Source organism: Helicoverpa armigera, chromosome 30 (genome assembly GCF_030705265.1).
Source record: "Helicoverpa armigera isolate CAAS_96S chromosome 30, ASM3070526v1, whole genome shotgun sequence".
Lineage (NCBI taxonomy): Eukaryota > Metazoa > Arthropoda > Insecta > Lepidoptera > Noctuidae > Helicoverpa > Helicoverpa armigera.
Window position 1 is genome coordinate 3,606,149 of NC_087149.1, and position 26,700 is coordinate 3,632,848.

General features: G+C 39.1%; 2 protein-coding genes across 3 annotated transcripts; one reads left to right on the forward strand and one right to left on the reverse strand.

Annotated features, from left to right (window-relative positions):
- Positions 1-857: 857 nt before the first annotated feature.
- LOC110381769 (V-type proton ATPase subunit e 2) lies at positions 858-10,953 on the reverse strand. Its single transcript, XM_021342165.3, has 4 exons — positions 10,749-10,953; positions 10,621-10,668; positions 8,984-9,071; positions 858-1,275 (listed from the first exon to the last, which is right to left on the reverse strand). Exons 1-4 carry the CDS (start codon positions 10,844-10,846, stop codon positions 1,255-1,257), a joined length of 255 nt encoding a protein of 84 aa, XP_021197840.2. The 5' UTR covers positions 10,847-10,953; the 3' UTR covers positions 858-1,254.
- A 2,611-nt stretch (positions 10,954-13,564) lies between these two features.
- On the forward strand, positions 13,565-24,754 carry LOC110381761 (uncharacterized). Of its 2 annotated transcripts, none has more exons than XM_064042927.1 (7): positions 13,565-13,805; positions 15,027-15,164; positions 16,170-21,605; positions 22,150-22,322; positions 22,885-23,114; positions 23,407-23,818; positions 24,367-24,754. In XM_064042927.1, the coding sequence occupies exons 1-6, from the start codon at positions 13,696-13,698 to the stop codon at positions 23,632-23,634; spliced, it is 6,315 nt and encodes a 2,104-aa protein (XP_063898997.1). In that variant the 5' UTR covers positions 13,565-13,695; the 3' UTR covers positions 23,635-23,818; positions 24,367-24,754. The 2 variants fall into 2 exon arrangements, with proteins under 2 accessions (XP_063898997.1, XP_063898998.1); XM_064042928.1 differs by lacking the exon at positions 13,565-13,805 and adding an exon at positions 14,118-14,302.
- Positions 24,755-26,700: the final 1,946 nt, after the last annotated feature.

Genomic DNA, 26,700 nt, shown 5'->3' on the forward strand with positions numbered 1-26,700 from the left:
TCACTCACGTCGTCGAAACGACTGACAGTTGATAAAATGTGGTTCCTTAAAGATGAACTTGGAAACTATTAATCTACATCTACCTATAGCTACGTGTCTACCTACGCATAATACATACTTACTACAAATTATGTAAAAGTACGCCAGCATTGATCTATATTTAACAGCACGTGATTTAAAATAATCATTTTTTGTCGCACTACTGTTGCCCAGGCGCTTGCTGAAAAAAATACGAAAGTGACAAATATAAATTGACATTTCTCAATGGCGGGAACTTTGTGAAGTGACAAAAATACTTAGGTATTCAAATACACATAATAATTTTCTTTTGTTTTATTTAACGCAAGATAATTTTGAACCAAACTGGCAAATATAAAACGAAATAAACCACATTTAACTATAAGTAACAATAAACAAACTATAAGCAGCCTATACTTGCCGCCCATTGGTCAAATAGGCCATTTGACAACTGAAAATAGTTGTTATCGTTATGGTTAAATGGCACTCACCGCGCTGAGATATTGTTAACTCAAGTTTTTTTTGTAGGTTAGTATTTTTGGCTAAGCTTGTGAAAGCTAAATTAGAAAGGAATGTGGGAGGATTTAAATTAGCTTCCATAAACGCGTTGAGCGGTCAAGGCCTCTCTCAAAATAGGATTTTTTAAGATATATTTTAAGAAATGGGTCTATTTTACGTAAGCTCTTATAGCTACGTATTAGCATAATTCCTGTGAAGATAGTTTTAAGGTGTTTTCAATAAATAAATAAGAAAATATTTAATGAAGGCGAAAGGTTTTTACAGCCATTCTTTGGGTCAAATTTTCTGCAACAAAGGTTAATAAAAGTAAACGACAAATATAAACTGAAATAAATTTATTTATCTACATATAAGTAAGAAAATTTATACATTCAGTTTACAGAAGAGAAGTTATAATTTATTGGAATGATAGCAAATATTTCATTTTCAAGGATGCTGACATTTTCAAAATACCATAGACACACGAGAGACTTTCTTTCACCGAAAGATGAACGTTAAACTTTTTTTAAATTATATTACACAAAAAAGGTTTCATTTCATTGAGGCATATGATTTTTTTAGAGTTTATTTTGATGTTACATTTCTGACTTATTTACAAACAGTGATTGATTGATTCATTAAAGGTTAACATAAATAGTTAAATAGCATTTATTTGATACAATTCGACACAAATATATCAACACTTATAATACTAGAGTTTGGTTGTCCTCTGCCTGCTTATGGGGTGATTTTGTTGCCCTGTAACAAAAGGAAACACAATAAGTATATAATTAGGCTAATTTACTTCACACACATCATCCTCCGAGCCTTTTCCCAATCATGTTGGGGTCGGCTTCCAGTCTAACCGGATTCAGCTGAGTACCAGTGCTTTACAAGAAGCGACTGCCTATCTGACCTCCTCAACCCAGTTGCCCGGGCAACCCGATACCCCTTGGGTAGACTGGTGTCAGACTTACTGGCTTCTGACTACCTGACCTGGCAAGTACCAGGCAGACCAATTTACTTCACACACAAGTCAGCCAAATTCAAACTTGGCTGCAAAATAGCACTGTTTGAACTTCTAAATTTTGTAAGGACAGGACAAAAGCCAGCCCCAAAAACTTTAACCACTTCCTATGTGTATTTGTTAGGAAGAAGTGACCCAACAAACTCCCCAGCAAGACTCAATTCATAATTTGCCAAGTCTTTTCCTAAGAACTCCAGTCCTAATACTGTTATGACAGCCCAAAAATAATAAACAACAACAGACGGAGCTATAAGAAATCCTTGGGGCACCCTTGATCCTAGATCGCGAGCAGCTAAGAATAACTTGTCACAGCGTGTGCGCCATTGAACGTAGGACATTTTGGTACTAATGTGCTCGCTACGTCATACGACGTCATTAGGAAAACTGTGTGCTAGATGTAGATGAAAACTAAACTGTTCGCGAAATTGCAACCTTTGCAAACAGATGCTAAGAGTGGAATCGCGCTGTAAAGTTTAAATTTTTCTCTGTCTGGCCCTTAGTTAAAGTTAAAATTTTACCGTTGTCAATTTTGACCTCGGTTAATTTGACATTTTTATTATGAAATTTTGACGTTCAACAACGCGTTTTGAATTTAAACCCTGTTAATTTTACTGTAACTAGAATTTAACCCTAACCTTGACGTTACCGAGCTTCGAGCAACCGGGCCTAAGAGGTGCAAATGTGATTGCTGTAAAAGGATTTTCAGATTGAGTCGAAAGTCGTTAAGTGAAAAAATTAAGGATTCAAGGTCATGCATACGTCCCTTTTACCTTAGAAGACAAGGACCGACTTCCCGGGCTGCTACATAGCATGCTTACATCGTTTGGAGAGGCCATCAGGCCTGGTGGATTTAGAGAAAACTCTATTTTGTTATGAACCTGCCGGTCCAATGGTAATAAGATTCTAGTACATAATACGATTAGTGCTATAATCATCGGCAAGGATATTGAGCCCTGACCTTCACCTGCGCAGAAGTGATTTATTGGTTTATTGTCTTAAGTGTACGATGCGCAAAGCGATCCCCACTCTTCCGCCGAGAGCTCATTATCCGTGCCGATAACTATACGTCACTATTAAATAACAATTACATAAACATAAAATAGATCCTTTGAATATGTCAAATTATCACTATTATCAGTCATGTGTGAAATGTTAAGTCACACAATCAGATACTATATTGACCAGTATAATTTGATCTTTTACAATAGCGTATTTTCCCCATTATGTTGGAGTCGGCTTCCAGTCTCACCGAATGTAGCTGAGTACCAGGTACCCGTGCAACCCGATACCCCTTGGTAAGACTGGTTGTTAGACTTTCTGGCCTAAAGACTTGGCCACGGCGGCTGTTCTCTTAGGAGATCATCCAGCTGTGCAGGACTTTATAGTGCACAAGCATTTGCGCAGACACAGATGCACTCACTATTCCTTCACTCTCATAGCGCGATGGGACGACAATCTGACACCATCGGAGAGAATCACAAGCAGGACCGATATTTACATGCTCTTTAATACATGATATACGGACTCTGAAATCCTGCCTATTTGACTTGTAAAGATGGCATCTGTTCCTATCTACGCAGCAGACAATATATTCTGGTTGCGACACGTGATAATATTATAATATGATGTGTCAGAAACGAACGTGACAGATGACCTTGACCTCAGAGATACGGAGCGATAGCTGAATAGTACTTAAATATTTATAGCTTTGTCTATGGAGAGGAGAGAAAATGGCGAGTAAAATGTAAAAAAAGATGGTGATGGGTGACGGTGGTATAAATACTTCGCATTTTGGAAGATCCATTTTTGGGGTTATTTGAACACGTATGTATAATAGTTGTTACAGGTATTCAGAGGCCAGAAAAAGATATCAGGTTTCTGAGAACAGGGTTGAGGAAGTCAGATAGGCAATGAACAACTCTCTTTGTGGCACACTGGTACTCAGCTGCATCCTGTTAGACTGGAAGCCACTCCTATCATAATCGGAAAAGAAAATGAAGTTAAAAATATCATGAAGAGAATCTCAAAGAAAAAAGAACCACAAGAATAAATATCTAATAGATTTAAGAGAGTACATATTGCCTGAAAGAGGACACGAATTTAAAAGGGAGTGGGTGTTAGTATGACTGCTGCGAGAGAGCGGAATGGTAGGGAAAAAATATTGCGCCGATATCAAGTAAAAAGAGATCACGGCAGGAAATAGAAAAAGGTGTTTAGATAAGTGCAGTGCACAATAATATTATGCTAGAACTTGGACGTCATATACAGAAAAACAGGGATATCAAAGGCACGAGAAACGATCATTAGTAGGCCATTGAGATAACTCGAGCAATAAATATCTGCGCAGTGACACATTGAACACACCCATTATTATATTAATTATTGTTATCATAATAATTTCTCTTATTCATCGTAATAGAGTAAGTGTGCAAATGTTAGATAGCGATACGGATGTAGTAAGTGCTAAGGTGACAAGAAAACCTTAGGTATAACAAAGAGGAAACATTTTTCTGTTTGTAACCTAAAGGCACCGAAACCACTGAACCGATTTGGAAAATTCTTTCACTGCTTCAATATCCGTTAGGAACATAACTGTTACAGCCTTTGTATCGTCCCACTGCTAGGCTGCGGCCTCCTCTCACACGGAGAAGGATTGAGCATTAATCACCACGCTTGCTCAATGCGAGTTGTTGATTTCAGACTATATAGACCAAGATATACTTAGAAAGTACATACAAACTTAGAGAAGTTGCATTGGTACTTGCCTGAACTAGAATCGAACCCACATCCTCATACTCGAGAGGATGGTTCTTTACCCACTAGACCACCACGACTTATAAGAAAAGATAAGCTAGAAACTAAGAAAGGCTATACATAAGCTATATTTTATTCGGTTATGGGTAGTAATTACGAATAGTTAGTGAAACCGCGGAAAACAGCTCTTTAGTTAAGAAAATTATTTATGCAAGTACAATGCTAGTTTCCACCATCGGGTTTACGCGCGTATCTATAGAACTACTTAGTGCACTCTGATAAAAATAATAAGAGATAGTTTAAACACGCTTTTTGTAACGTTTCTTCGCTAGTCATGTATTGTCATCAGAACTCAGAGCGTGTGCAAAATTTCGTCTTAATCGAAGACCGGGAAGTGGGTCAAATTATAAGATTCCAAGATTTTCTTACATACACATAGTTACAAGTGAAGCTAGTTATAAGCGTGTTAAAAATACACTTCTTCGATACGTATTGAAGACTGAAATAATTATTTAAATCGGATCATTAGTTACCAGTAGGGACCTTGAAATTAGCACTATCAAACAAACAAAAACTTTAGGTTCCACAAGAGAGGAAATATATATACAACTGAGAATCGATTCCAGAATCGATACTGACCATCTAAAAGGCTGACAGTGAATCTATGGAACCGTGAAGTAACGACGCCATTACGATAAAATTATAATGTGTTTAGTTTATCTGAATATCAAAACAGTGCACTTGACTTCTAATAGTGTTATGCTGCAATGATAAGATATAATAACATCCAGCACTTTGTAAAAATTAACCAGATAACATGCATTTGCTGAACGATTTTTTGACATTTCACAGGGGGATATCAGCCACCATTGTTGGGAGTTTATCTACGCTAATACAAGCTGTTGATTTGCATCCCTGCCATATTCAAGGACGTAATTATGCTAATGATTCTCGACCCAAATAAACAAAAAAATTGGTACGTAATTTTTTTTTTTTCAGAATTCCGTCAATGTCATCTAGCCGTATTTAAACTTGGCGCATGTGTTACTGGACTTACTGGCCTTAAAACCGTGCTGCACCCTCACACAAACGCAAACACAAAGCATACGTAAAAATTATTCATAAACATTCATAAAATTGGATTACTTCTGAAATACTACGACGTTACAATTACAAAAAAGCAGTGCATATTAGCTATTTCCTGTCAACTGTAATTCCAATCGATTATTTACGTAGCCCTCCTCCTGAAGTATGACACAAAGGCAAATCAATACCTTGTATAATAAAGAGGCTGACCAATGCCCATATTGTCATGATTTAGATAGGAAGTTCACATTACTTGTATGGGGCTTATATCAAAATTCTATCTATTGAGGAAATCAATAGATAGAATACCGGGATTGACTATAAGTCTACAAAGAAATAAACATAATGTGTCATTACAACTTGAATGTATGCAACAATGAAATAAACACATTATTTATAATGTAACGTAACGACTGTAAGTAGTTGCGTCAATTGTCACGTGAATGACTGGTTGCCAGGAGAGGGAAAAAAACATTGTTTTGACAAATTACTTCTGCCTTATTGGTTGGAATTGAATTGGTTTGGTTTTTAACATGTCCTTTTTAGGCCGACCTGTAGATAGGGCTGCCATCTCGAATTTCGCCAAACCCGGACAAACATTAAAAAAACCCGGACATTTGGCGTAAATCGCATTGTTTCCCCGAACGAGTAAGATTTTTTGTAAACAAAAGAATACCTAAGTTGTAATCCATTTACTATTAACATATACTTAAATTCAATGAGGTGCTTAATTAAATGAAAAGTGTCCGGGTTTTCCCCGGACACTTCTTGAAACCCCGCCCGGACGGCCCCCGGACGGCCTCCAAACGAGGACAAATCCGGGGAAACCCGGACGGGTGGCAGCCCTACTTGTAGATAACTATGTAATGGAATCTAAGGTCTAAGGTGATACGATGGAACCATCTTCCAAGGATCGTAGCGTCATCAAAATAGACTGCTGTATGTAGCTCTGATGACAATACAATAATGTGGTGCTATCGAACTGTTTAGATGGAAAAGTATGAAACTTCCTCGTTGTTTACTTTCTAAGTACCTATATTTCGGGCACTAATGACAGTAAACGTGATAGAAAAAATCATGAGGAAAATTGGGAGTTTAAAGTCTGAAATCGACTTTGATTTTGACTTTAAGCAAGCGTAGTGATTAACGCTCATACCTTCTTCGTGTAAGAAGAGGTCTCTCTTAAAGTGGGACAATGTAAAGGCTAGGATATTGATGAAACTTAGCAGTCGTAATATTTACATCAGAAAATCATAATACAAGCTACTTTTTATCCAGACACCGAATTTGTACCCTCGAAACACGACTAAAACCGCAGAAACCAGCTCTCCAGTCTAACACAATAAACAGCTTCCCAACTGGCCAGAACAATATACCTAAATATAGAACTACTACAATAATTAATTATTTAACGCATAATTGGCAACGGTAGTACCCAACCGGAAGATATGGAAGTTTACACGTGCGAGTATGTAATATTTGGGCAACGCATTTGTCACTGGCTGGCAGCGAGTGTTGCTTTGTTTCAGTTTTTATAACGCTGGCATTGAGTTTGGGCAAATGTTTGCTATATCTGGGTTTAATAAGCTACAAAGTAAAGAAAAAAAACATAGAAAAAAGTTTAAAATATTTCGAGGTGCTTGAATTCGGAGTACCCCGATGTTAAAACAAACTTTTTACAAAAAAATTAAACCACCCAAAAACACGGAAATGCAAAAAAATACTATTCTTATGTGCATCGGCTGTCATTGAACATCCTTGACCAGTCGTTATGGGTAGTCAGAAGCCAGTAAGTCTGACACCAGTCTAACCAAGGGGTATTGGGTTGCCCGGGTAACTGGGTTGAGGAGGTCAGATAGGCAGTCGCTTCTTGTAAAGCACTGGTACTCAGCTACATCTGGTTAGACTGGAAGCCGACCCCAACATAGTTGGGTAAAAGGCTCGGAGGATGATGTGATGGGCCTAGTTAAGGCTTTAAGTTATTTACTTGAGCTTTGTCAGTTCATCTGTCAGTTTGTCAGCCTAACTCCGAATGTTAAAGAAAAAAACAAAGAATAATGTTTTCTGGAAAATATTTTAAATAAGTTCTTTGAACTGAAACAGTCAGCAGTGAAAAAATGAAACATGCAGCGCCATCTATTGACAAACTGCTTCTTCATACATAAGGAACTTGGTGCGCGAAGACTATTTTTATTTATTTAAAAGAAACATATTTCATTACAGGTTTCATACGAAACATCAATAGCTAGGTGCACGATCCCAACGAGCGGATCTATTACATGGTATAGGATGTTACTACCAAGTTCCATCAAAATCTATACTGCAATTTTAGCATGAAAGAGTAACATTATACATTCTTACAAACTGTTACATTTTACAATATAAGTAATTTGACCCTGGCATTTGGTGATTTGACCTCGTTAACACAAGGTCAAGGTGAAATGTAGAACTTCCTTGCTATTTAAACTTATTGGAACTGAAGTAACTATTATAGTAATCTGAGCTGGAATTTGAGAACTTGCTGGAAAAAATTCAATTATATCCATATTACCCAGTAACAAAAGCTTAAACTGGAGTATGATAGTGGGTCCATTATGTCATCTGCCTCGATTATTCTCACATTTTTTTATATATTTAGTGATGGCTAAAATCATCAAATGACCGCTCTCGCTGTGGGTTAGCAGCTGGTTAAGAGAGTTTCAGACTTTTACTAACTAAATATCCATCGTGTTCCTATATAGGTATCCCGCAGCCACATAGAGCAACTGCCTATCTGACCTACACAAACTAAGTTACCCGGGCAACCCGATACCCCTTGGTAGGACTGGTTGTCGGACTTTTTGATTTCCAAAAAATTCAACTGTCAAAGGTGTTAATAACATCCTGGACCTAATAATTTATATACGGTCCCTTCCGAAACATGGAGGAACTCACCACCTTATTATAAAATGTGGTTTAAATAAAGTACCAGCGTTTCTACCACCTTTAAACCACCATCCCGAACAAAATCAGTGGACTAAAGCTATTACTAAAGCAGGTACTTCTTAAAACCACGTTTTATAATAAATAAATAAATAAATAAAAATATAATGTCATTTATTTCAGGCAAATTCACCCATATCAGAAATTCACACAACATACAATCAAACAATATTAATAAATCAATTATATAATAAGGTGTGACTCTTTTAATAATTTTGTTATATGTCACCCAGGGTGGAGATCCTATAAAGTAGGGATCCCAAAACATAATTTTGTTCAACATCATTACTTTATCTAGGTTTCAACATCATTACTTTATCTAGGTTTATTTTTAATGCAAATGCCCTACAATGCATATTTGTAAGGCATTTGCATTTTAAGATAAACTATGAATAACTACAGTAATAAAAATCTTGAAGCGCCTGATCTCTTTCCAGTCGTGTCGGATTGTCATCCCATCGCGCTATGAGAGTGAAGGAATAGGGAGTGCACCTGTGTCTGCGCAAATGCTCGTGCACTATAATATGTCCTGTGCAGCTGGCTGATCTCTTTAAATAAGAACGGCCGCCGTGGACGCCATTAACTACAGTAATTAGTCAGAATAATTCCAGTACTCACCCAGGTGCGAGACATCCAGATAAGGGTTTCGTTGTTAAGTCTGGGCCCGATGAGCGGGTTCATCTGCGCCATGTAGGCACACAGCCAGCTGAAACATACATTATAAACAATATAATATAATGAATCAGGGGGGGAGGAGGCCTATGTTCAGCAGCGGACATCCTATGACTGAGATGATGATGATGAGGATGATATATCATGTTTTTGTTTGGTTGTTCATACTAAAGTTAACTAGCCATAAGTTATACCACTTGAGAAAGAATACTACTAGCTACAGAATGGTCTTAAAAAATTCTTTCACTGTTGGTAAGCTAGATTACACACAGTAAAATAGGCCATATTTTGTTTATGTTTGGGAAAAAAATCCCTGTTTACAGGTTAAACTGCGAGTATACAGCTGGTCCATACTTAATACTATAAAGAGGAAAAGAAATATTTGTTTGACTCAAAGACTATAATAGGTCAGATTAAAAAAATATTTCTCCATTATAAAGCTAGACTGTGCCTGAGTAACATAAGCTATACATATTTTATCCCGGTATGGGCAGTAGTTTCTACATGACATGGTTGAAACCATGAGAAAACAACTAGTTTATAATATTTGTAGACACATCTCCAAAATCAGAAATCAGAACTTTATTGGACAGTTATTATCTTTGTTTTTAGACAACTCTGTCACTCTTACTGGGATGCAAGCATGAAACAGAGGTACCCGGATGTCCCGACAATGACTTTTCATTATTCAAATATCAGAAATGTTATGTGCTTCATTATATTAGTACACAGACAACAGGCTCAGTAAATAGATATCTATGTGCTTAAAAAAGTTTCAATACACATTATATTCGCAGAAGAATCGAATCAATTCTCATTGGTCATGTGAGCACTGAAGTTTAGAGTGATTTCAATTGAAATGCCTGTTGTTAAAGGACTTCAGAGGTTAACTAGCGTCTCAAAAGCTATAGCAGGCTGCTGGCTGCCTAAATCACGAGGGCCATGGGTTGGAGTGTAGCAAAGGGTGTGCAAGGCTTTTGGGACTTAGAAAATTTTTCATAAAAAATGAAAATTTCTGAAAATGTCTAGTTTTTCATTTCTATCGTATAGAATACCTAAAAATAAGACGAAAACCATCTGGGCACTTTTTGTCTACGACCAAGGAGCCCCGCGTAGCGGGGCTCCGTCGACTGGCAACCTCGACTTAGGGCAACCCCGACTCGGACAGGTTAGGTTCGAAGGGGATGGCGGGGTCTTGCAGACCCCGCCATCCCCTTCGTGGTTATTTTTTTTTAAACCACCCAGAAGTAGGAGCCCCGCGCAGCGGGGCTCCGTCGACTTTGCCTTTGTTTACAATGACCTTCAGTGCTCATTTTCAGGTGAACCGTTGGTCCTAGGCAAAAGGTGCCCAGATGGTTTTCGTCTTATTTTTAAGTATTCTATACGATAGAAATGAAAAACTAGACATTTTCAGAAATTTTCATTTTTTATGAAAAATTTTCTAAGTCCCAAAAGCCTTGCACACCCTTTGCTACACACTAACCGGGCCATGGCAGAAGGTGAACAACAACCCAAAACTAGGCTAGGCACACCGTCGTGACTCATTTTACACTCAAAAATTTAATAAAAACGCAAATACTTACAAAAGCCAGCAAGTGGCAGCAGTTAGCATCAACACCACCTGGATAATCCTGGAATAGAGCAATAATTTACAGATTTAGTACTGAATTTTTCAAGGAGTTATGAAAAATAGGAAGGCACTAAAACTTACCCTCTGTTCGGGCCTTTAGGGGCGAAGAAGGGGCACACAATGCCCACAATACCCCACAGGACGGTGAAAACGGTGATGGGGACGAAGGAGGCTCCCATTTTGAGATATTATTTAGATAAAATTCTAAATTAAATATATCTCAAACAAACATCAGCTGCGTAAAAATGGTGGACACGCTGATTATGTTGGTAGCACTGACGTCGATAGTCATATGACATTACGGCGTTCCGTTTACCCTAATGTTGTAGAGTTTTTATTAGAGTGTAATAGAAAAACGTTCATGAGACAGTTTGAATACCTTGTATGCCGTTTCTAGCATTAATCGGCAATGATATTTTTGAGATGATTTTTAGGCCTTATTGTAGTAAATGGATTATATAGAAACAAAAATTTTGATGGATAAAAAAACTGCGTATATCTAGTTACATGGCCATGATCACCTTGTTTCGTATAGGTATGCCATACGGGTTTCAATGAGGTGTTTTATTGTTTTGACAACCCTAAAGATAATGTTAATTTTTTACGAATCGAAATTTTTATAACGTTTTTGTATCATTTTGAATATTAAAATGAGAACCTCAGGCCGAGCAAAAACCCAGAAAAGATCGTATAAGCATGTTCGTATAAATAAGAAAAAAAGTAACAAAACCAAAGCAAGTTCAAATTGGGATTGGAGTGATGATGTATCTAATCTATTTCTTGACAACATAAACGATGTCATTCGGCAAAATGTTAGTCATAAGGATGATTTATGTTCTAAAAGTAGCATTTCAAGTGGTGTAGCTAGGTGTAGACGGCATGGGCCCTTTTCTCTGGCCTCGCGCATGCCTCAAAAAGGCACATCACTAATTAGGTGATCTTCTTAGACACATCGCAGGATCTCGCGTTGATGTATAGTGATCTGTTCATCAAAAGAAATGTAGCCCCAGTCATACCCTCGCCTACTTAATTCACGCTATACAATTCAGTATTTTTGCTAAGTCTGACACCAGTCTTACCAAGAGGTATTGGGTTGCTCGGGTAGCTGGGTTGAGGAGGTCAGATAGGCAGTCGCTCCTTATGAAACACTGGTATTCAGCTGCATGCGGTTAGACTGGAAGCCGACCCCAACATAGTTGGGACAAGGCTCCTGAGAATTCAGTATTTTTGCGATATAATATAACTTTGCTAAGCTTTACATAAGATTTTTTTCACTATCTAGAAAACTCGGCGAGCTGAAGGTAGAGGATGTTGGAAGATCATGCCACGAGACTCATGTGAGGTATACAAAGACCGTAGAAGGCGACTGGAAACTCGTCGGAAATTCAAAGATGATCGCATGAGCGACGACACCTCATTCTGCTCTGAGAGCCAGATGGATGAAGAAGACAGACGGAGACCGGCCAAGAGAAACCCAAAGAGAAGGGTGCCGCCTAAGAAAGTATCGAAAGCAAAGCATAAAAGAAGGTTAGAGTTGTAATAATAATTAGAGCTTTATCCATTTTCTGAGTCCGCGAAACTGGTAACTCCGACAGCCGTCCCGTTTTCATTCATGGTTCCACTTTTTCTATATTTTATGATCCCGCGGTTTCACACGCGTTATCGGGATAAAATATAGCCTACGTTACTTGGGAAAAGTATAGGTAGTTTACTATCAGTGAAAAATTTTTCGAAATCAGTCCATTTGTCTCGGCGTCTTTATGGTACAGACAAACAAAAAAAAAATCCTCTTTACCGTATCTATACTATAGATCTCAATCAAATCACTGTCATTGTTAAGCACGACATTTCATCAGATCAAATCTGTTCAGTAGTTTTAGGAGTCATAGGACTTAGAAGAAATGTATGATATGTATTATGGTAAAAGGGATCGATGTTCTTTTATATATGATTTATGTTTATATATATTTTGTATATAGTATTTTATTTTTAGATTTGTATAAAGATAAGTAGTTTAAGTTTGTATATATAGTGTGTACATTGCATAAAATAAAAAACTTATATAGTATTTTATTTTTAGATTTGTATAAAGATAAGTAGTTTAAATTTGTATATATAGTGTGTACATTGCATAAAATAAAAAACTTCAGTAAAAAAATAAAACGGCATTTGTTTGCAGATACACAACGTCTCGCTCTTCATCGTACACGACGACCACATCAATGACTTCTGGATCGGATATGTAATACTAATAAATTATTGCCATTGTTTTTAGTTGTTTTATTTTAACCAAATATAAAGGGTTACCAAGGGGTATTGGGTTACCCGGGTAACTGGGTTGAGGTCAGGTAGGCAGTCGCTCTTTGTAAAACGCTGGTACTCAGCAGCATCTGGTTAAACTGGTAGCCGACTAACATAGTTCAGATGAGTCTCGGGAAATGATGATAAAGGGTCATGCATGAAGTAACCATAGAGTAAAGTTATATAATAGAAGTATCCTCCCCGTTTCTCACGGTTTCCCCCGTGTAATGAAAGCACTATTTTCGTTAGCGCATAAAAAATGATATTCTACCTAAATAAAACACTTCCAAGAGGAAGATTTTTTGAATCCTGTAATAACCAAATAGGTAGTGTAGATTATCAGACAACAACTACGGTATGGGCGTACTACCAATTATCTGCCTAAGTTTATTTTGAATAGAGAAGTTCTATTGGTTGGTAAAAAGCTTCTCACTTCTCTGCTACATTTTGGTGGAGTCCGGGCCTGAAGCTGGTGTAGTGCCTTTTATTAGTATTGAACCTCTTTAACTACTTACCTACAATATCTCCGCAAGAAGTTTGTCTACATATCTTTAGCCTTCCTTTACATAAAGAAAATCCGGCATCTCGTTTTCGAAGAAAAATAAAGAATCCTCAATGTAGTCAAGATGACATGTTCTGGTCCATGGTAGCAAAATTGTGAAGTAAAATTATTTAAAATTCTTTGTTTGTAAACGAAGCAATGTAGTGTAAATTGCTATGCTTTCTAATGTCTGATTCAGTGAGTGTAGACTATGCCATTGTTCTCATTTGGCTAGCGATCTGTTCCTTGTACACCACCCTACTGACAGTCACCGCACTTGGTGTGGTATGGGTATTGTAAGTTACTTTTATTCCGTTTATTTCGTAGGAACTTTAGCTTAACTTTACTTACTCTGTAACTTTAAAAACAAGCTAATAAAGGTCCTATTAAAAATGCACATTATACTTGGTTTATAATAATACGTAAAATCACATAAATCAATGGCTATTTTATTAATTAATTTTATCTCATAACACTATTTGAAATCGAAACTTTTTGTAAACTTTGTTATATAGCAACACTGGCCAACTTAAAAGCCTGGGTCCAACTTAGAGGCCAGATTAAAAACATGCGTTTAAAATTAAAAACTGTCAAAGTCAAATTTTGAAATGATTGCGGCCGTTGTGTTTTGAAAACATATTGTTTGAAAGTATAAACAATATTTGAATTAAATAATTAAGTGAACGTGTGAAGAGTGATGAGTTAAATGTGGGTTAAATTTATACTTTGTTCGTGTATTATTTGATAAAATGGATGATACACAACAGAGCAGGGCATCTGATGCTGCCGCGACGTAAGTTTTGAATTCTCTATGAAATCGCTTCGAAGTTTAAATCTAAGTTTGTATAATATATTATTTCGATATGCAATCATTCAAATGTATGAAAATGAATACCGGACCTGTAAAGAAAGAAAATATGTATATTTCAATCCTCCTACTGCTAGATAGATGGGAAAATGTGTGAAAGATGATGAGGGGTTTAATGTGTAATATTACGCCTTATATTGGCAGTAAATTAGCAGGCAGCTCGGTCAGTTTGTCGTCTTAGGGGCCCAGCAGACCCTAAGACGGGACGGGGCTGTGTGATTATTCGAAAGAGTTACCGCGGCCCTGGTTCATAAAAGGCCTACGGCGGAACACGACGGTTTTTAGTCAGTAAGAGTCTGACACTCCCTCACCGCTGCTAACCCACAGCAGGAGGGGTCATTTAATAATTTTTGACATCGTTGGGGCGGACTCACAGTGAGCTAATTTATTCATTGGCACACCAACAGCATTACAAAGCAATTATTTAAAAAACTTAAGTTGGAATAAAATTCTTGTTTGCTATGTCTATTATCAGTGTACGAATACATGCAGCTAACTGCTTATAAAGATTTATAAAATGCCACCATTTCCCAACCTTTTCCCAACTATGTTAGGGTCGGCCTCCAGTCTAACCGGATTCAGCTGAGTACCAGCGCTTTACAAGCAGCAACTGCTTGCCACCATTCATTCTCTTTTTCCATTTCCACAGAAGAAAACGCCGTTCCTCCATACTGAAAAGCCAACGTCCAGCCCGCACACCGTTCTCCGAGTTAGAGTTCAATGTAGCAACACCAACAGACACGGCGAAGAGTCGACGAGTCAGCTTCTCTCGCAGGACTGGTGTAGCGTAAGTAGTATCATGTATAAATATTTTTTCTACACATATCTCTAAAATAGTCAATAGTGACTTCGAGCAGATTTTTGGTTTGGCCAATAGATGGCACATATACATAATATGTCTGGAATAAATTTAATTTTTATATTTTTTTGTAGTAAAAACTATCCTATGTCCTTTCTCAAGTTCCAAACTATGTGTGTATCAAATTCGACACAAATCAGTTCAGTGGTTTAGGCGTGAAGAAAAGACAGACAGAGTTACTTTCATCATCATCATCATCAGCCTATCGCAGTCCACTGCTGGACATAGGCCTCTCCAAGTGCACGCCACTGAGATCAATTTTCGGCTTCTCGCATCCAGCTCCTGCCAGCCGTCTCGCGCATTCAGTTGGGTTGCATTTGGGAAGCTACGTCGAGTCCTAACATCGTCGATCCCACAGTGCCTAAAGATAAAAGTCTGCAATCAGTGCGTCCTACCTGTCATGACTTACGGAGTTACTTTCACATTTATAATATTAGTTAGGACTAAGCTACTGTGAGGTTTATACCAAGCCCTGAAGGAACAACTACTAGTAAACATATTATTATTCTCATACATTGAGATATTTTACTGCCAAGTTTCATCAATCTGCTCAGAAGTTTTTGCCTGAAAGAATAACAAACATTTGCACATAATTCTGTTTATCTGCACATAAAAATATGAAGATTCTAATAGTATTATTGTGATCTGGCTTATTCAGACCTATATTGATACAACAATTAGATTAATCAATGAATTAATATATAGGATAACAGTATTTCCCCATGCTATCTATTAAAAAAAAGATTTGAAGATTTAAGCATACAATGGGACAACGAGATAGAAAAAGTGACTTTATTTTATACTATGCAGTGATCTAAGCTTAGATAATTAACATATACTTTTGTATCTGTCTTTTTAGGTGAATTTTAGGTAAATATCTAAAAGAGAGCTTTTAACATTAGATTTAATCATGTCTTACTATTTTCCCCACAGTGAATTCGTAACAAACGAAGCAACAACCACATGGAAGAACTTCTACGAGGAACACAACAAATCGCTGGAATCGTCCGGAAACGATTCTGAAGCCACCGCGTCCCGCCATCCCGTAGGCCACCTAGGCAAGAAACTTTTCGAACAACAATTTGAAGACGAGGAAGCAATTGAGTTCCTAGGCCCCTCCCCAGATAGTAACTCCACCAATAATGTTAATTACTCCCAACAAATCGCGCCCATCGAGGTTACCGACGACGTCAAGTTGACAGCACCACAAAACAAATTCGAACTAAGCGTTTTTACCGAACAGCAAAGCAAAATATTCGGAAATGAATTCACGGCTCCGTCTATGTGTGAAAATTCCGGTCGGATCGATGTTAACTTTTCAGCCTTACAGCAGATTGGTGGTGACGCGATAGACGATCTCGATGAAATACAGAGGGATATAAAACGAGTTTCTAGTAATAGTATGGGCCGCCATAATGCCTTCTCTAATAGGCGAGACATGTCTGAGTATATAGAAGTAGATCTCAATATGACGCATGTAGCAGAAAACAATGATGAAGATATGTCTATCACTGATACTGTCCACAGTCCCGTACAGGATGTGTCCAAAAGCGCTTCTATAGATAAGAAAGTTAGTTTGAATAACGACTGGGTGGCTGACAAAGAAAATATTGCTATTAACCCTTACGCAGCACCGCGGGAGTCCGTCAATTTCGCCGTTAACGAGGAACCGGATCAAGTATTAGTGTTCGATGGAAAGCGCTTGACTCTGCAGCCAGATAAACCAGAAAAAGAAACGAATTATAGACAGAATCTTTTGCCAAATCCCGTAAATTCTCCGAGAAAAACTATAGTTGTAAACGTCGACGACGATCTACCGAACTTCGGCAACAATAAGCGTGTCCCTAAATGTGAGAATTCTGGTTTTAGTTTCGCTCAGGAAATGAAGACTAGTGAAGATGAGATATCGGAAACATTACCTGTGAATCGAGTCGATATCGTACCTAAAAGGAGGACTATACATGATAAGTCTGGAAATATATCGATAACGCAGGCTCTGCCTACGAACATCATCTGCCATACTGCAATGATAACCAATGATATGTCGAGTAAGAGAAGAACTATAGTATTTGATCAAAGTGCGGGTAACATCTCGGTCACCCAGTCGTTGCCGTCACAGATTTTGACCAAAGTAGAGAGTAACACCTCCGAACGACGTCGAACAGTCGTTTACGAGAATGATACTGGGAACATATCTATAACACAAGCGGTACCCACTAATATACTCGTCAGCGAGAAGAGTGATAAGCGTAAAACTATAGTTTTTGATGATGAACTATGCAATCTGTCCGTCACACAAGCTATACCTAGTAACTTTATAGATGACAAAGAAAAGAGGAAGACTATAGTATTCAATGATGAAGCTGGTAATGTTTCTATAACACAAGCGTTGCCTGCTAATATCATAATACCCGAAAAACAGAAGCAAGAAAAACGGCGCACTATAATATATGAAGATGATTCAGGCAATATATCGGTCACTCAAGCGATACCCAGGAACGTCATTCTCGCACAAAAGAGCGAACCAATCACAGACAGGAGAAGGACAGTTGTTTATGAAGATGAGACTGGGAACATTTCAGTAACACAAGCCTTACCTTCTAATATTATACTTGAGACAGTTGGTTTAAAAGATAAAGTTAAAGATGAACCGGCTATTCCTACCACAAAGTCTCTTCCTAACAATATGAATCAAAAAGACGAATTTAATCGAAGGAGGACTATTGTTTATGAAAATGACACGGGAAATATTTCTATTACACAAGCTATTCCTACTAAATTTCTACCTGGATACAGCCAAGAAAGTATTAAAACTAATCTAAGTCCTAAATCTGATCCTAGCTATGAAAATGCAGATACATCTAAAAAGTTAAACATATCGCCTAGAAAACCAAACAGCCACAAAAGAAAGACAATTGTCTATGATAATGATGATGATGACATATCTATGACCGAAGCTATTCCTGCCAACATAATAGTTTCAGGTCAAGCTGCCAACGACAAGGAGAAAAGAAGAACAATCATCTTTGACGAAGACAATATTTCCATGACTCTAGCGATTTCAACGAACATTTTCCTACTCGACAAACTAAATTCTGATACTAGTCAAACCACTAAAACTCCAGTCAGTGAAATTGATGAAAAGAGTGAAGTTGACGTAAAGAGCGAAGTTGACGAAAAGGTCATTGACTACGAGATTTATGAAGAAGAACCACCTCCTTCTGTAGGTCCCAAAGAGATTCATGAAACTGCCTTAGATGAGGATCCTAATGATGATAAAATGTCCATCACTGAAGCTATACCAAAGGTCCAGAGCTTACCAGAATCAGAGAAACTCAAAACAATGATATTTGATGAAGAAACCGCCAATGTTTTAATAACTAAACCTATCCCAGCTGTATTGATGACTATCGAAAGTGAACTGTTAGACAAACCTAAGAAGAACGAACTAGATGTGATAGAGCAAGAGCTTGTAGCCAATCCCTGTCCAGATGTGGTCGTATACCAAACGGCGACTACTAAGAGCTTGCAGAAAATGCAATCGAACATAACTGAACAAGTGGACTTGAAGAACAATACTACGGATTTGAACACCGAAGGTAAAGAGGCATCTGTTGCTAAAGTTTCTGATGATGTCGACGTTTCGAACGCAGAAGTGGACAGTGTCGATGTATCGCTCATACATCCGAGAGTCGATGAAAGGAAAGACCAACTGAACCTCAAGAACGCGACTATAGGAGTAGGTAGCCCTATCATAGAAGCTGAGGTTATTCAAACGCAAACTGATGTTTCAAATTCTCTACATGATGATGAATTATTAGAAAAGCAGAATGATTCAGTTCTCAATACCCTACTCGATATGTCTAGTACTACAGTCCACACTGAGGAGGATAGTACTGCAGATAAGATGTTAATGGCTGAGCTGGAATCCCAGCATTCTTCTGCCAAAGAAAAGGCAGACACTGATTGTACATCCAGCGAGAGCATGTTTTATATCACGAAGGATGTTGAGAACGATACGCAAACTGAAAAAGAAAAGTCTGATTCTCAAAAGCTTTCGCCAACAAAAAGGCGGTCGAGGCCAGCTCTAGAATACAAAGATGAAGATGAGAACATCGCTGTTCTACAGGAGAAACTAGAAGCACTAAAAACAGCGATAACAGATGAAACCCAGAATCAGACGAACAGACTGTATGAGGACGTTGTCAGTTCCAACCTGGAAGACATTGTGGAGAGAGACGAAAATGTCAAATTACGACAACAGAGCGACACGTTTAAGAGAGCTAATGACACTAAGGAGTTACTCGACATGATATCTGATTTCACCGATAATAATGAAGAAGGGGAAGCGCCTGTAGAAGTCAGGATCAAAGGTCATGTGGCCATAGAGGATAAGACAGAAGTCATTGATCCAAAGCGACACAGTTTTGTACCAAACCAGCCGTCGATAGCGTTGAGTAGAGAAGAAATGATGAGCAATATATCGATGGCTCAAGCAGTGCTGCAGCGATCACGAATGGCACTAAACGACACTGAATGTATGGATGAAGATACGAAAGACGAGTCCATGGATCAAGACCTATCCAAGAAGTCAAACCGCGTGAGTAACGATGTAGTCAAAACCTTGCAATTCGATGACGAATCCATGTGCGAAGTGAGCGAGAAGAAATTCGACACGAAAGTTTCGCCCCTCAAGAAAACCGCTTTCGGCGAAACTTCGTACATGACCGAAACTAAAGCGAAAGTGATTCCAACGTACTTGAAAGATGTTTCCGATGGAATCAAAGAACTTATGCTGGATTTAGTGAAACCCATGACCGATACGATGCCATTCGATTCTGTTGCAATCGACAAGTCTGTAAAAAAAGCCCCGTCGACGCAAAGCACTCAGATCCAGGCTAACCTAATCTCCACCAGTCAAGTCGATATCGATTCCCAATCGATAAACGCCGAATCGAATTACGAAATCGATAAAATGAGCTCTTTAACCGGAGCTCTGCATAAGTCGGGATCTCGCTCGTTTAGGTGTCCAGTCAAGTTCTCGACTTCCTCGGAGAAATCTTCCGAATTTGAAGTTCCTCCTCCTAGACAAAGGTACCTGTATTCCCAGGCACCTGTGGAAGAGCCGGTACCTCCTGTCTTAGTCTTCGATCACTTGAACCCTTTGAATAACATACTGATAGGTACTTTAGACTACTCGGACGCACACAAGTATAATCCAAAGAGATCAGAGCTCGCTATAGGTTCTCCTGAGCGCAATCCTTCTGATTTGAAACAAGATAATACCCAAAATGAAACAGAACACGAAAGAGAAAATGTGTCCAAGCAGTATCGAGTAGAGACAAAACAGCGAATAACGCAAGGGAACATCAGCCCTTATAAGCAAGAAGATCAGTACAGCATGCTATCCAGCTCGAGTAAACCGATTTCCATAGACCAGTCTATTGACGCGATACCAAGCGAACTTAAAGATAATGAGGTGAACACATTAATAGCTATGAAAGGTAACAGAGAATTGCTCGAAGCTAGTTCATCATTAACTTTAGTTGATGAATCTTTAACCACGCAATCTGAAGGCGAAGCGACAAGTAGGGCGGCTTCCCATGAGGCACAGGATATGGCCGACGAGCCCAGCCAACACGAACTCACGCCTGTACGGAAGGCTCTTAACATACAAGAAATGAGCTCGGACAACGAAAAGCATGACATGTCGATAGACGAAGCGATAGAACAACCAAATCCTTATAAAGGCAAGAAACGAATATACAGTCCATCTTCCAACAGTAAACCGACTATCAATGCGATAGACGTTACACCCAAACCGGTATCAAAAATGCAGAAAATATCTAGCAGTCCTAAAGTATACAAACCTATAAACGAAAAAACAAACATGGCTGCCGAAAAAGATATTACAGAGAATATAGAACCAGAAATTGAATCTCCTAAGAAACATGAAAAGAAGGTTTCACCTCGAAAGAGAGATAAGAAACCTGGAACGAATATAACAGTGCAACAGTTAATAACAGATTATACAGTAGAAAGTGGTTTGAACACGAATATTGTGGATAAATCTATACTTAATGCTTTAAAGCCGCGATCAGAATCTTCTAACGAGCCGGCATCACAGTCTGATGTCTTAGAAAGTAATAGCCTAGAAGTGGTCAGCTCTTTTACAAGTAGTAAGAATTTCAATGCTGTTAAGAACGTGCTTAGTACATCTACGACTCAATCTCATCAGAACGCGTTACAGAGCAAAGGGGGTCGGTTAGACTGGCACCCGGAACTGATCAGCGCTTTGAGCTCCAATCTGGGCGATTCTGACTCAGGGGTGAATGTGGTCGCTAAGATTGATATGCTGCCTTTTATGGGGTGAGTTGATAATGACTTTTATTGTTTTATTTAGTTTTGTGATTATTAGCTCCTGTTATAAGTATGGTCCTGGGTTCAATCCCCGGGTTGAGCAGTACTATAGCGTTCTGCCACTTGCAAGAAGCGGAGGAAAGGTGTCTAAAACTTATCAGAAAGTTTTTTCAGTTTTATAACAATTTACACAAATACACTATTCATCATCCCATCTTTTGTGCCTTGAAATAGAAACAAAAATGTAGATTACAGAAGACTTACGGCCAAATAACTTGAATAACTTAAATTGCCCAAACATCATTCTATCTGTCACACTTTCAAATATTTCTGCTATAGAAATACTTCATCACCATCATCTGCCTAGCTTACAAGTTCTAGTTTTTTAAAAGTAAGTAGTTTAAAAGTTGAATATTAATAAGATACACCCTACATATTCATCATCATCTTCCGAGCCTTTTCCCAACTATGTTGGGTCCACCAGTCTAACCTGGCTTTAGCTGTGTACCAGTGTTTTACAAGTACACCCTACAAAGAACATGGAACATTCCAGAAGTCACGAGTGCGAATGGGAGTCATCAGCGGGTGACACGTGGTCGTTCCGACTCCTACACGGGCGGTTACGTCTGACGGCCCGACTGGCGCATAGGCATGATAATGCCGCTAGGAGCCGAGTGAGGGGTGACACGCCCGTGTTGGAGGTCACGGTGGAAACTGTGCAGCATGGTATGTAATTTTGAGGATATGTTGACCGTTGCGAAGTTGTTTTTTGGCTTAGAAAAGATCTCTCATCTATCTAGAGTTTTTGCTTCTATGTTGGGGTCGGCTTCCACTCTTCTAGTTTAACAGGGTGCAGCTGAGTAGCAGTGTGTCACATGGAGCGAGTGGAGCGACTGCCTATATGACCTTCTCAACTTGGTTCCTTGAGCAACCCAATATTCCTTGGCAAAATTTGGACAGACATTCTGGCTTTTAATTACCCGTAACAACTGCGGTACATGTTCAAATGACGGCCAGGACCCTCCAATTTACGTCGCCTTTCGAAAGACGAAGAAACTCGTCATCGTCATATCTGTTTCTTACACACGATCTTCTTAGTAAATATCTTGATTAAATATGCAAAACAAGCTTTTTCCCGCGGTTTCACTTGGATTTCGTAGTAACTACTGCCTTTAAAAATACTATCTTTACCAGGGATAATGTAGCTTATCAGTGAAACGAAAATTTCAAATCAGGGAGATGTTTGTGTACAAATGGGCCTGAATAAATAATTTTTTTCCCCTCTTAGATCGCAAGAACCCCGTGGCAACAATGTGCGTCCGCTTCGCTTGCGAGACGATGCGCTACATGGTGTCTCGCGCCTGCCGCGGCGGCTCCTGCCTCGCGAGCGACATCCCGCCGCTGCTGCGGCGCTGCGCCGCCGTGGCGCGCGTGGCGCTGCGCTGGGGCCGCGCCATGCACGACGCCAAGCTACACCTCGCGTACACGCTCGACAATGACGGATATCTCACGCTCAAGGTACACCACTGTAGCCTACAGGGGATATAGTTAGTGTGTCATATGGTATATAGTGTCTCGCTAGTGACATCCCGCTGCTGACCTTGGTAATGACTGATATCTCACGCTCAAGGTAGGTGTTTTAGGAGTATGGTCGATGTAACTGCGATAGAAGTCTGATTTTGTCAACTGTAGGTATTATGGTTTTCCTAAAAAACTATTAAGCAATTAACAAAATGCCATTTACCTCACGTTAAATAACCATATGTCATGTAATAATTGAAATAACACATTAATATTTTCTGTGTTATAGGTGGCGAACATCCCCCTGCGCTCGGTATGGGAGGTGACGATGCGCGTGGAGCTGGTGGTGGACGACGCTCGGGAGGCGCCGTGGCCGCGCGCGGGCGACGTGCGCGTGTCGCGCGTGGTGTCCGACGTCAGCGTGCCCGACGCGCACGTGCGCCGCGCGCTCGCGCACACGCCGCGCGACTGGGGCCACGCGCCCAGGACTGTCTGGTATGTATCGCGTGCTGTGTGACGTCAGCGTGCCCGACGCGCACGTGCGCCGCGCGCTCGCGCACACGCCGCGCGACTGGGGCCACGCGCCCAGGACTGTCTGGTATGTATCGCGTGCTGTGTGACGTCAGCGTGCCCGACGCGCACGTGCGCCGCGCGCTCGCGCACACGCCGCGCGACTGGGGCCACGCGCCCAGGACTGTCTGGTATGTATCTTAGATCCAGGCGGGTGACCCTTAGATCCAATACGGACATTCTCATATCTCACACATTCCAATTATGTAGGACTAGCTTCTGCCAGCGGTTTCACCCGCATCCCATGGGAACCTCGATAAATGGGCTATCTAACACCGAAATAATTGTTCAAATCGGACCAATAGTTCCTGAGATTAACGCGTACAAACAAACAAACAAACTCACAACAACTCAAACAAATTAGTATAGATTCGGCCTCCAGTCTAACCGGATGCAGCTGAATACCAGTGTTTTACAAGGAGCGATTGCCTATCTGACCTCCTCAACCCAGTTACCCGGACAACCTTATACCCTTTCGTAATATTGGTTGTCAGACTTTTATACGTCTGACTACCCGTAACGACTGCCAAAAATGTTAAACAACAGCCGAGACCCACCAATTTATTGTACCTTCCGAAACACGGAAGAACTCGTCATGACAAGATGGTTACCCATCCACAGAGCGACCGCACCAAGCGTTGCTTAACCTGTCATAATTTTATATTTCCTTTATTTTCAGGCGAATGTTCCGATATTTGAAACACAAGACGAGAGACGACGACATTCTGCTATCGTGATCACCAGTCTTTACAGCCGCATACTGAAACGCCACTTAATTTTAACGACGGCTCAAACCCCACTATCATCATATATATCATGTTTCATTTATAAAACTGCGATAGATATGTATTTAAGTACAACATAAAGTTAAGTGACGTTTGAGTATATCGAGGTTATAAAGCTAAACTAAGTACCATACATTCAGAAAGACAAAGAAAATAGAATATAATAATTATTAATTGACTTGAATAACCAATAAATTGTAGAAAAACTATGACAAAATTGAGTTTCGCTACAAAATACAGTGGGTATGTATTTTGTTATTTTTATTTATTTGTATTTTTTATTTCAATAGAAATTTATCACTAATATTGCATGTAGCAGTGTTAATTTTTCACCACTTTTGTCAAACATTTGATATGTTTTTCTTATATTCATTGGTTATTTTGTCAATTCTAATAATGCAATTTGTTACCCCGACTTTACACTTGTAATTTGCTTCCGTAAAAATACGTAAGTGACTTCCGTAAGTTGTAAGAAGTACTAAAAAATTACTGCAAGCGACTTACGAAGAAGTTTTACATCTAAATTTATCTTAAGTTACTTATGTAAGCGAAACTTACAAGTATAAGGTTTACATACAAACTTTACCCGTTTGTAAGTATTCAATCATCATCATCATCTCCCGAGCCTTTTCCCAACTATGTTGGGGTCGGCTTCCAGTCTAACCGGATTCAGCTGAGTACCGCTTTACAAGGAGCGACTGCTTATCTGACCTCCTCAACCCAGTTACCCGGGCAACCCAATACCCCTTGGTAGACTAAGTATTCAATACAACATATTATTTAAGTTAGAATTTGAAAAGCGAAGAGCGTTCAAAACTGCACCTTATTTGTTAGATATTGCGTATCATATTCATTTGTAAGAATAATTAATTCAAGACTGGTACGGAACATATCGCTAGCTAAAAATAAACAAAATTATGAAGAAAATGACTCAAAAAATTGTTTTGTGTTTTTGGCCCAAATATTTTGTTTATCAATTTTGTTATACGGAATGTCCCCCTTATTTTATTTGTAACTATCTCCTATCTATATGATGTTTTGCGATCAGTGGTAGTTATATGGAGCTATTGCCCAAATTCTATCTCTAATCGCTTAACAACTGATAGATAGCTTATAGAAATCGGTAGTAAATAAAGTTATTCTGCTAAGTCAATCTTATGTAATAATGTTTTCGACTGTATTATGCATGTTACAAAATTGGTAGATTGAATCTGAGGCCAACTGTATGTATGTATTGCGACTGTATTGTGTCGGGGCGGGGGGGAGGGTACACATTGCTCAAAATATAGAATTAATAAGACTTTATATTATATGTTTATATATTGTACTTTATAAAGATATAATACAGGTATTGTAATTAAAAAGGGCGATTTTGTAAATCCTCTCAGCACTCCCCAGTTATTGGTTAAATTTCACGAGTATTTGTCGAGTATTGTGACGTTTATTTCCTATTTGTTATATGTCCAATTATATGATCTTACATAATGTTTTTAATGATGTTTTTGATCAATGATTATTATAAATATAGTTATTTTGTGATTTATATGGTGGTTTTATTTTTATTTTCACACTAGCATTTTTTATATTCCGTGCGGTAAATACCTATTGTACTGGTTATTGTCAATAATTATTATTGTCAATATTGTTGCTGTCCCGTGGATAAACGGAGCAGAAAATCCGCTGGTATGAAAATGCTGTAGATATTTCCTTAAATACACGGTACCCAGCCATATCGCAAGCTCACTGGCCATTCTAACTCTGCACCGCGCCCCGTCGCGTAGCGCGGGATGCCAGATTTTACCACTGTATGCATGTAAGTACATATCGTGCTCTGCCGCTGCGGCCGCGGAGAACCTCAAGCGGCGGAAATATAGTGGCCTTATCGGCAACCATATTTTCGAATGCCCAGCGTGCCCAATGCGGGCCGAATGCGCACATCCTATTTAAAGATCTACCTATCTAGGTGGCTGGTTGACGCTTCTCGTGACCAAAAGGCTGGCTATTACCTCGGACAAAGGATCAGCATGGCGATCCAGCCAGGTAGTGCTGCTAGCGTCTTGGGTACATATAGTATAGTTTTTTATATGCATTGTAAATATGTAAATAAACATATACCTAGGTAAAGTACATATCTCAATTTATATAGAACACACTGCCGACACGGGAAGGCGCAATGGTATTTGCCATCCCGCGCTACGCGACGACGCGGTGCAGTGGGTGGAGTTCCT